Here is an 11,789-nt window from a genome sequence, read left to right as displayed (position 1 = left end):
GTGTTAATTGCTTTCACGTCAACGGGGAATTCTGATCTATATGCCATTACCCATTACTAGTTTTATTTATTTATTTAAGATTCTGCTTCATTCTCATACAATTGCGTATCTATTCTCAAAATGTTACGCCTTTAACATCGAAATATTATGACTTTAATCTAATAAAATAACGACTGTATTCTCATAAAATTACGAATTTAATCTCGAAATATTACGATTTAAATCTCATAGTGCTCAGGTTTATTTTAATTTTAATGTTGCCCTAATCCGCCGCCGTGCTAAACTGACATGATTTTAGTATTAAAAGTTGGTAGTTTTGAGGATAAATAAATGCTCTTCATATAGATTAATGACTGAAGGTAAACGAATACAAACGCTCACTGCAATGCAGTCACAATTATTTTTATTTTATTTTTTCAAACAAGGTACTCTTATTCTGAAAATGTACCTTACATTTTAGCGTACATCTGGCTCAACCGGATGTACCTTACATTCGGTTCAGATTGTAATTTGATGGATTAGCATCGTTCCTGAACTATAACGTGGACTAGTCGTTCTTTTGGCACATTAAAGTAGTAAAATCTGGTGTTATTGAGCTAAGATGGATATACTGAAGGCTGAGATCGCCAGGAAGAGAAAACTTCTGGAAGAGAAGCAGCTCGTTGACGTAAGTTTCAAGTTAGCCCGATGCTAACATGTTTACTACGTTATGTAGCACTAGCTTAGCCTGTCCTGCCCTGTCGAGTCAAAGCTTTTTTGATATTGTACTGTTTTATATCGCTGTTAAACATGCTGTAGTGTTTTTATGTGCATACTTTAGTATTAATCTATGTCTCTGATAGACAATGTTTGGTTGGATGAAGCCCACTAACGAAGAGAAAACCCAGATATACTTATCTAGCTTCATAGTACAGGCCATTTGTTTACTTTTCTCTACTTTTTTTTGTTTTTTTTTGGAGACATTTGCATTTATTTTGGGGGCCACACAAATTAGCTCGAGGGTTGCACATGGATCCTCATCATTGAAACTCATTCTATTCTAACAATGACTTTAATAGCACAATTGTTTTTAGTTTCTCTTTTTTGGATATGAACACAAATGGATCACTTTTGTTATTCTGGTTGCATACGTCTGTGTAGTATTAATTATCTGTCGTATTGTTTCTCTTTTATATTTGGTTGTGTTTTCGGTATTTGAAATATATCAAGGATCCTAACGGCAAAATAAATTATTACATTTGAAATGAGTATTTCCAATCTTCCTAATTGTGAATTTTACCAACTACTTTTAGTAGTCTATCCAGCATGTGCTCCATTAGATAAATCTTGGTCTGATTCAGATTTTTTCTAAATTAGTTTGACAATAAATTGAGCGAGGATTTTAAGACTCAAATTTGGTAGAAAGTAAGTTTGATTCAAGCACTAATAGTCATTCTTTTTGTTCCAGGACTCTAAAAAATTCTTCAAAAGATCTGACCTTGCACGCAAAGAAAAGGAGGAGTACTTCATCAAATGTGGATATAAGGTCATTGTCTGCCTCTTTTTTGCCCTCTCATTTTTTCTAACACTCTCAACACACACAAAGTTTCACACCATTTTTCGGGTCTCAGTGTTTGTATCTGTGTTTACTGTGACATTTTTCCCCAAACTGCCTCTGCCGCATGCTTCTGTAGGTTCAGAGAGAGCCTTCTGAGAGCCAGGTATGCACAGTGAAAGCAGCACATGGGATGCATGACAGACAAGATCATTAAACGCACCGTGTTAAGTTTCTACTTCCTTGGCATCCTGTCTTACAAGTACACAGCAGAAGTCTTGAAAAAAAAGTCAAAACTTCTTCACCGTTAATGATCGAATGATGGAGATTAGTAAATATAGAGCCTCCGATTTTCCATTTCAAAATTTCCCAAATTACATTTTAGGGTTTACTAATTTCTGCTTCATGTTGAAGTTGTTCAGAGTTACATCTTTCTGTTTTGTTTCCATTCTGTCGTCTTTCTTTATTCACTAATCACTGAAAATCGGAGGCCTTGTATTTAATATCACTCGGTTAACAAATAGAAATATACAACGTAGATGTGATGCTTACTGAAATGGAAGATTTTTCCAATTTCCCTTTTTGTCAAAATTTGTTAAATTCATACATTTCATCATTCACTTGTCTTCTCTTCACTTTTTATTTTGTACTGTCTGATGGTGTAAAATGTAAATATTATAAATAAAATATTTAGTGTTTTATTTTAATAATATTGACTTCATGAGTAACAGACAATGTTTAGCTTTTTTAAGATAAATATATGGACATTATTTCAATTTGTTGACTTGTTTTTCAACAGTTTTGTAAGTTTACATCACTAATCATTCACAAAACTCTGGGACAAACTAAAGAAAGGATGCAGCAAAGCTAAAGTTGGATGCGTTGGATGTAGCCTCTGGGTAGATTTTAGCATGAAATGCTGAGCTGATACCATTTGATTGATAGATAAACTATAAATGCTCCCTTTATTTGTGTCAGTAGACTGCACTATTTTTATTTGTTTTTTGCTTTTGTCTTGAAAATGAAGAAAACGCTTTTCAGTTCTTTGCTGTTTAAAGACAAGACAAGTCACCAGGGGCCTCATTTATAAATGCAGCGTACGTACAAAAGAAAGCGTAGGCCACATATTTTGTTTTTTTATAAGTTTGGGACTTATAAAAAACACCTCCATGGCAGCTCTGACCCTGTCATACGCACAAAATCATGAGAAACGGGAAACTCTGACGCCAACAGGAGAAGGATGAATTTAAAGACAGCTCTGTAAAATGCAGACATTTGTGTGAAATAATTGAACATTGCACATTTCACAACACATATCATATATGAAGGATATATTTGCAAAAACAGAGGAAAAAAATATATTGATGCCCCAGGGAGTGAGTGACATGCGTGCGCCTACAGATACAGTTTTATATTAAAGCTGCTATCCAGAGTTTCTGAGAAACGCCTCAATGTCCCTCCCTAAACAGCCCCACTTCCTCCCACTGCCTCTCCCAATCTACCAGAAGCCATGCCTCTACTTTTCTGCATGCTCATCGCAGAATATAACAAGGTCGCATCGATATAGGTCTATGGTTCAGGTAAGAGCCAAAATCATATTTGCCTGTTTGCTGTTGTGACGCGCGGCTTTGTTTTCGTACACAGTTCCACATTCATTTTGATTGACAGACTCCAAAACAGGAAGTCGAAGCCTATTGGCTGGGCGCACTCGGCGTATAGGGGTCTGTAGGATGAAGGAGGGACTTTTATACATTAATGTACTGTATGTGAATGACCACCAGCAGTAGACCATAGTAAAAGACTAGTTCGGTGCTTTTTCGCATTTCAAAAGAATTAACCATAAACATAGATTTCACAGTAACTCCGGATATCAGCTTTAATAAGAATAGTAATTAAAATCACATGATCATTGCACAAAACTGCTGATCAATTGACTGCAACACCTGTAGCTGTTATTAAAAGGAATGCGCGCACAATGCGTAAAGATGCACAGTGGCTTACCAGGCACTACTGGAGAACGAGGCACACAAGATACTCCGGAGAGAGAGGATGATCAGACACCTGCGAGACTTATACAATTAATACCCCCACCTTGCATTGAGTGAAATTTGTTTTATTTGCTCGTTTTCCCCCTCGGATCACGATGAAATTTGTATTTGTGAATAATTATTCAGTGCGTTCACCGGACCTTTTATAGGCACCGTACGGGCGGAACAAGGTTTTTCCTCACGTGCGACAACTTTCTGAGTTGATTGTGATTTAAAACAGAAACAGGCGTAGGACGAGCGTGTATCCTCATTTATAAGTTGTAAAAAAAAAATGTGTACGCACTTCCTGGTTTTTATTGTACGCCAGCTGAAGTGTGCTTACCTAGGCACACTTTTATAAATGAAGCCCCAGATGTTTTGGTCCACGAGTCAAAGCTTTTATTAAGCAACAGACGTTGTTTGTTCTTGTGAAATGCATTGTGTCATTTATTTTTTGTTTTAGAGTGTGTATTTAAAGCACAATCTCGGGCTGCCAGCTTGCATGAGCCTATAGAAGCATGATCCCAATGCCGACTTCAGCTGATTTTATCCCAAACTTCATGAAATTAGAAGTAAAGTTATCGTAACAGGGAGAAAAATCCAACAACTTGCTTTTATGTTTCTTGGACTAACAGTTGAGTTGCTGCTCTGATGCCTGGAATGTTGATGTGGGATTTTATTTTTTTTTTTCAAAATAAATCATGTCTCAGGATCATCTTACCTTACTTTTCATTAGTTGTGATCATTTCTTATTCCTTCTTCCATTTGTTCTCCATTAGGTTGAGAAAAATGAGGAAGAGGAACCATCCAGTTCAGCTAACCCAGTTTTGGAACTGGAACTAACGGAGGAAAAGCTGCCAATGACGCTGTCGCGCCAAGAGGCGAGTCCTTTTTTAAACCTGAAGCGTGCTCGTCTTGCTCACCTGTTTTAAATGTATGGTGTGCACTGTCTCTTCTTGTTTAGGTCATCCGACGGCTCAGAGAGCGAGTAGAACCCATTCGACTGTTTGGTGAATCCGACTATGACGCCTTCCAGAGACTGAGGAAAATTGAGATTCTGACACCAGAAGTTAACAAGGTAGAACTAACAAACCAATATGCAGCATCTTATTTTGAAAGATGTACAAAGACATTCCCTCTGAACCCTTGGGGCACCTTTAGGGATTAAATGTTTACTTTCTGCTTATTCAGTGCTTTTAAATTCTCAATATCTCATTCAGTTTAAAGCAGAGGTCTCAAACTCAAATTACCTGGGGGCCACAGTAGGCAGAATCTGGGTGAGGCTGGGCCGCATCAGGTATTCCACAAAAAAAACGGTTTGTTTTTTTTCCATTGGTTGAAGTTATTACAGGTTTACAGCTGCTACAGTTGATGGATTTTCTTCGTTCCTTTTTCAGTGCACTTAAGATCTTAATTTCCGTGCTCAATGTTCATGTATTTTGTGATGACATAAACATCATGACATTTGTAGATGGTAGAAAGTACCGAGATAGAGAGTGGAAAAAAGGCGATCACCAGTGGAGCGTTTACTATTTGTCGGGGCAATGGGACAATAGCCGATTATAGGCGATATAAACCATGGGACGCAACCACAGAGGCGTTATTTACTGGCTTTTATTTTCTATAATAACCCCATGGAATCAGCTGTATGTTCAAGTCAACACTGACGTTTTGTTGACTATAACCGAAGTGGGTAGGTCCCCTATGAGCCCCCAGCCTCGGAAGCGGGACGGCAGGTGCGAGCTGGCTGGATGGGTGGCTCCATCGGAGGTGTGCTTCCCTTGGTGACATCGTCAACGCACAATGCTGTAAAGTCTCATTCATATTGTAACAGACTGGATCCCATTTAACTGAGTTATGTTCCTAATGTTCTAATTTATTCAATATTTAACAGGTTGTGGTTTCCCATGGCATTTGAAGCATCGTTACGTGCAGCTTTCTCTGCCAATGTTTGTCTTTGTTTACATGTGTTCTGTGTGTTGATTGGCTGGGAGGCTGGGGAAGGGCGGGCGTAAGCGGAAAATAAGGGGTACATAATGTTTTAAAGACTTCCATTAAAGGCTGATAAACCTTTGTTAACGGCTCGAGTCATGTCATTACAATAGAGTATAAAACACTCGGGCCGCACTAACATTACATTGTCACATTGTCCTGCGGGCCACAAATTATTGTCCAGCCCACGAGAATGAGACGTCTGGTTTAAAGCCTGATTGCATAAACCTTGGCCAGGAATTTTCTTTTATTGTCATGTTCATAATTCCACGATCACTTTTGTTGCAAGAACAGGAAATATCAAATTTACTGACCGATTTGGTCCCATTGATTCCCATTATAACCACAAATTTTGGTTATACTGTTATGACATATAACAGTGGTTTTCCCATAAACACCTAATAAATCTAAACCTCTACCTTCAAAATACTTTGTAAACTGGGTTTAGGTGGGATGAAAAATATTTATATATGACACTTTTATAAAGGGAACCGTTGTGGTACCTACGCTCAGAGTGTCGGTTTTTTTTAAAAAATGTTCATGGCTCTAAAAGTAATAATGCCTCAAAATCAATTATTGACTTACTCATGGCTGTAATAACTTCATATCAAATATTCCACTTTGCACCAAAAGTTTGAAAAAAATGCATATTTTCTGTTTATCTCATTAAACAAAATGTGTTTTTATGACAGAAAGGGCATAAAAACACATAAGTACAAAAATATAATGAAAACTTTATATCTATGGTTAGGTCTGGAGTTGTCGAAAAGATCTGATGTGACACAACGGGAAGAAAAAAAATGACATGACATTTTTATGACACTTTCATGAAGGGTACTATTTTGGTACATAAGCTTAAAAAGTGTAATTTTTTTAAGGTGCCCCAAGGGTTTCCCCTCAGTTTACATCAGCTTTCGCTAAACTGATGTCATTACTAACTTTTAACCTTTCCAAATTACTATCAAACACAATAAATACTGTTAATGGATTTAAATATTGTGATTAATTTATATTTCTTTGTGCCACATGCACACTACTGCTGTTTGTCTGTTTGCTAAAGTTGCTAAACATTAAACCACTCATTTTACTATGAAAAATTGGGTGTAAATTAGAGCCCGACGGATTAATCGGGCTGATTTTGGCATGTCACAGATTAATTAATATTGGTTAATTAGTAACCGATGTTGGACTGATGGACATCGAAGAAAAAACTCAATGCTTTAAATCGAAGAATTTAAGGTTTTAAAACAGTAAAGTTTGTGTTGAATTTGGCTCTTTTTTAGTGTAAAATCGATTGATTTTTTAAAATACCAGCTTTCTTTACCTATTCACACATTTTTGTTCTTGGTTTCATCGTCAGCTCCATGTTATTGTAAAACACGATACAACAGCACACTAAGCGCAGTGCGGCTACTTAAAGTGAAACAGTGTTTGTGAATGAACACTGCAGCTATGAATTAAAGAGTTAATGTTATCTATGAATACCTCCAAACATCCTGGTCAGACTGTTGTCATGGAGTGTCACAGAATAACTATGAAGTCCCACATCCACCATTAATATAGGACAACTACACAGCGTCCCGCTTCACTTCATGTAGGATTTACCAGACTCAAAGTCACAAGTTAATCATTCAAATACTTTTTAAAAGTTTCCATCTAATTTATTTAATGTGGAGACACTTGGAGAAATGCAGTGCACCACTTCATTGTTCTTCTTATTGATCAGGGTATGTTGACAACTTGACTGTCAATAGTTCCTTAATTTAAATGTAGTAGTGTTCTGCGTCTTTGTCTTCAATTATATTTTGGTTATTATAAGAATTTGTGTTCATGTACAGTATATATTCTGTGTATATTAATGTTCTTCTTTCATATATCAGCCCATTTACTGGTGTTTGGCCGATGGCTTTTTAAGCCCCCCAGTATTGGTATCGGGATTGCCACCAAAAATCCTGAACCGTTTGGTATCTCTTTTAAATGTGTGATATTGTCCCAAAACTTGTTTTTGAGAGTTTATTCCGTGTCAATAGCTATTTACATTTCATTTTCCGAACAGTTCAACCACAAAAAATTTGGGGTACTAATTACATCTTTGAGTTAGCACACCTTCTTGTTACCTTTGTTTTTCTTCTTTTTTTTTTTTTTTTAGGGCTTTTCATTTTAAATGACCTTAAGTGAAAGATGGGAATTCAGGGGTTGTAATTCTTTTTTTCTTTAGCGCTCCAACGTTTCACAAATGCTGTGGTCAGACTTAAAATGTGTTTTTCTGTTTTCAGGGATACAGAAACGACTTGAAAACCGCCATGGATAAAATCGACGCACAGTACCTGAACGAGATCGTTGGAGGAACAGAGCCAGGAGAGGTGGACACGCAGCTTGACCTGAAAGTGCACGAGGAAAACACCACCATAGAAGAGCTGGAGGTATGAGGCTCTCTGAGAGTTAGAGGTGTGACAGAGGATAGATTTCTACTCACTACACAGTGTAAACCTTTGACATTTCTCACACAGGCTCTTGGAAAAACCCTCGGCACAGGAGACGACGATGGAGACCAAGATGTTATCGACAAATTTTTGAGGGTAAGATTAGAAGATCACCAGGGAAATTGTTTCTAAAAGATACAATCTCCCTGGTTTGATGTAAATATAATCCTCTAAAACATTACTTGTGTTGTAGTTTCTTCTTGGTGTTTGGGCTAAAGATCTGAACAGCCGAGAGGAGCATGTGAAGCGCAGCGTGCACGGAAAGCTCGCCAGTGCGACACACTCTCAGACCGAGTCTTACCTCAAGCCTCTTTTTAGGAAGCTCAGGAAGAAGGTAACAAAAAAACAAAAAAAAACAAGACAAACTATCATTGTCGGTTATCAGTGATTTTACAAGTTTCATTTGTTTCAGAGTTTACCAGCTGACATCAAAGAGTCGATCACAGACATCATAAAGTTCATGTTGGAAAGAGAATATGTGAAGGTAATTTTCCTGAATAATTAATGTCTTAAACTCAAGTTTACCAGCGTTGATTTTTCATTTGTTGGACATATTCCTTACAGCATCCTGCAGTAAGGGATAACATTACAATCTTAGGCACGGTAAACACATTTTAAAAAGTTTAACTTTAAATTTAAGATTTTCTTAATCTCACACACACACACACACACACACACACACACACACACACACACACACACACACACACACACACACACACACACACACACACACACACACACACACACACACACACAGAATCATTCTCAAAGACAGAAATCTCCCGTGATCAAACGAGATCTGACAACGTGATCTAACAGTGCGTTCTAAGCAACTCGGAACTCTGGATTTGCTGATCTCCTACTTGAAAAAGTAACCTTGAATGCCACCTGAAGTCGGGGCTCCTACTCGGTAAAGTTGAGTAGCGGTCAGCCATGTTTGAGATATTACGACGTGAACTCAAATTGACAAAAAAAAAAATACACAATAGGACTCCAAAAACATGAAATGATCAAAAAATACACGGAACAACAAAAACGCACAAGAAGACTACAAATATACACAAAAGTAACAGAAAATATGACAGATTTGACAATGAAATACACAATACGCATAAAAAAAAAAAAAAAAAATTAACCCCACGAAATAACTCTACACACAACAATTAAAATCACAAAGTCCACAGAAACACGTAAAATGGCCCGAAAAATACATATACAATACTCCATATACAAAATGACAACAAAAATGAACAAAAGCAGGATTATTTATATCATATATATTATTATTATTATTTTCATGAGAAACTGAAATTATGGTTGATGCTTGAATTATATTTCTTATCTGAGATTGTTTTTCTCAAAAAGCGAATGCAACAAATATAAAAAACCAGGCCTTGCATTCTAAAGCTGCAGTAGGTAATTCTTTATTTCATTATTTAATTAACTCATCATTGGCTGCCATATATTTTTAGAACAGATACCCCCTCACTGCCAGCCATTTTAGAGCATTTTGACTGATCTTTTAAGACTTACAGAATGTTTTGTAGGATGACTATGTAAAATCTGAAAGAGAAGACTCACTACTTTCATCAGTAAAACAAAATTGTTACTAGCTTGTTTTTTTTTTCTGTAATCAGCAGTTGAATATAGGTAGGTTTCACACAAAATGCCAGTTTCTGACCAAAAAGCTGAGAAAAAAGGCTTTTTGTGAAAAAAAAAAACCTGTCAAGCAGAACAGTGATTTTGAGGCTAATGTTTTTAGTGACACAGCTAATGTTTTTAGTGACACAGCAAACATCTGAACATTGGTTTCCTCCTATAAAACAACACTGAGACCAGGCTTTGATGGTAAAATCATTATTATTTTACAAATACATAACGATGTACATTTACAATGTTTACATTTGACAAAAATATATTAACTTTGAAGGGCACCGCAGGCCCTGTGGTGCAGTCATCTCTAAGCAGATGGGCTTGTCCCTGGGGAGGTGCAGAGTCGTGGAGCGTGCCGGGTCTTGCCGCTTGGCCCGGGTCGCTGGTCGTGAACGTGACACTCTCGGCTTGGGTCAACACATGCTCTGCTCGAGTGTGAGCTGCCCGGGCTTTGCTGTCCTCTCTCGCTGCGCCACCCTCTCCCTCGTCAACTCTTCTTCTTCTCGGCTAAATACGCCCATCGCGGCTAATCTGTCATCCAAAGCTGCAGTGCTGCCATCAACAGGGCACCAGTTGGTCACTACACCACAGTACAAGTCTGATATCCATGGTAGAACTCCGCCACAGTGTCGCCTAGCAACCCCCATTGAAAAACACAACTGACGTACATATACAACAATGGCAGTGAACGGTTGGATTTTAAATGATGTATATGTACTTCAATGGCAGTCAATGAGTTAATTGACCTTGAGCTCCTACTCATAAAGTGGAGTAGCGGTCTGCCATGTTTAAGATATTTTAACGTGAACTCAGAGGTTTGAATTCTCAACTGGGAAATGCGGAGTTCCGAGTTACCTTGAACACAGCATTATGTGTTTCTCAGTCAGCTTGCTTCCTGATTGTGATTCACAAATCAAAGGGAGGAGTTTTGGTCGTAAATATTGAACAAGTTTAATATTTACGATTGTCGGCCCTGCCCCTTTTCAGATCCGATTATTAGGACAAATTCACCCTTAGATCACAGGATCATCTGATTGAATCAAAAGATAATTTCCGCTTAGAACCTGACTCACAGGTAACATAATTTGCAGAAAATCATTTGTATGTCTGTTTCAGAGATGGTTTCACATTTCAAATATGCATATTGGATACTTAGCCGATGTCTGTTGACTTTAACTCCTCCCCTTTGCACCATTTAATGACTTTATTCTGAACATTTACTTCAGGCAAATGATGCATATCTACAAATGGCCATTGGGAACGCTCCCTGGCCCATTGGAGTGACGATGGTGGGCATCCACGCTCGTACCGGACGAGAGAAGATCTTCTCCAAACACGTGGCCCACGTTCTCAACGACGAGACTCAGAGGAAATATATTCAGGTACTTCTCCAAAAAAATTACGTTTTCTATTCAACGGGAATTAAATTAAATGAAAATAGGTACACAACGCAATTGTTTGTCGCATAAGAATAACATGATTATCAAGCTGAATGTTTAACTTTGCCACTTGAAAGGAAGGCTGTGAGGTTTTTTGTTTCAAATATTTTAATAACGTTGAATAACTTTTGATTTCTCACAGGGACTGAAGAGGCTCATGACGATCTGCCAGAAACACTTCACAACTGATCCATCCAAATGTGTGGAGTACAACGCTCTTTAAGTTTTATCTTGATCCAAACCAAAGGCCTCGAGCGGACGTGTGACTGTCCGAGAACGTGAAGAGGGTGAGCAGCAAAGTAATGGAATAAAAACATCCTACATTAAAGTGCAACATCTGGAAACATCTGGATCTAAAGAGCGAGGAAAAATAAAAACTCACAAATAAGGAGAACCTCAGAGAAATTTTAAGTTCATACTTCATACTGAATCTGATCGACTTCCCTTCATCTGGTTTGTGTTCCTTCATTATTGAAACTCTGTTTAATTCCATCCTGAGGACGATGTCATTTACAAAGGAAATATGGAGCCGTGTAAGTTGTATTACACATTAAATACCACACACACACATGGATTGGCATGATGTCGTTGGTGAACATTTGTGTTTTTTGTGGAAAAATAAAAAAATGTGTTCTAATATGTCCTTGGTTGTGTTCGG

General features: G+C 37.7%; 1 protein-coding gene across 3 annotated transcripts; it reads left to right on the top strand.

Moving 5' to 3' along the window:
- The first annotated feature begins 477 nt into the window (after positions 1 to 477).
- Positions 478 to 11,770, top strand: prpf18 (PRP18 pre-mRNA processing factor 18 homolog (yeast)). Of its 3 annotated transcripts, XM_028451430.1 has the most exons (11): positions 478 to 667; positions 1,448 to 1,525; positions 1,674 to 1,700; positions 4,341 to 4,442; positions 4,526 to 4,639; positions 7,830 to 7,976; positions 8,064 to 8,132; positions 8,230 to 8,370; positions 8,449 to 8,520; positions 10,919 to 11,074; positions 11,274 to 11,770. In XM_028451430.1, exons 1-11 carry the CDS (start codon positions 602 to 604, stop codon positions 11,352 to 11,354), a joined length of 1,053 nt encoding a protein of 350 aa, XP_028307231.1. In that variant the 5' UTR covers positions 478 to 601; the 3' UTR covers positions 11,355 to 11,770. The 3 variants fall into 3 exon arrangements, with proteins under 3 accessions (XP_028307231.1, XP_028307232.1, XP_028307233.1); XM_028451431.1 differs by lacking the exon at positions 1,674 to 1,700; XM_028451432.1 differs by lacking the exons at positions 10,919 to 11,074; positions 11,274 to 11,770 and adding an exon at positions 9,980 to 10,895.
- Positions 11,771 to 11,789: the final 19 nt, after the last annotated feature.

Source organism: Gouania willdenowi, chromosome 6, assembly GCF_900634775.1.
Source record: "Gouania willdenowi chromosome 6, fGouWil2.1, whole genome shotgun sequence".
Taxonomy (NCBI): Eukaryota; Metazoa; Chordata; class Actinopteri; order Blenniiformes; family Gobiesocidae; genus Gouania; species Gouania willdenowi.
This window is presented reverse-complemented; position numbering and strand designations above follow the sequence as displayed.

What these genes read in the sequence shown, in the direction of transcription:
- prpf18 (XM_028451430.1), top strand. Translation starts at nt 602, where the DNA reads ATGGATATACTGAAGGCTGAGATCGCCAGGAAGAGAAAACTTCTGGAA. An exon ending in TGACACCAGAAGTTAACAAG is followed by an intron (nt 4,640 to 7,829) that starts GTAGAACTAACA and finishes TTCTGTTTTCAG; the next exon opens with GGATACAGAAACGACTTGAA. An exon ending in TTATCGACAAATTTTTGAGG is followed by an intron (nt 8,133 to 8,229) that starts GTAAGATTAGAA and finishes CTTGTGTTGTAG; the next exon opens with TTTCTTCTTGGTGTTTGGGC.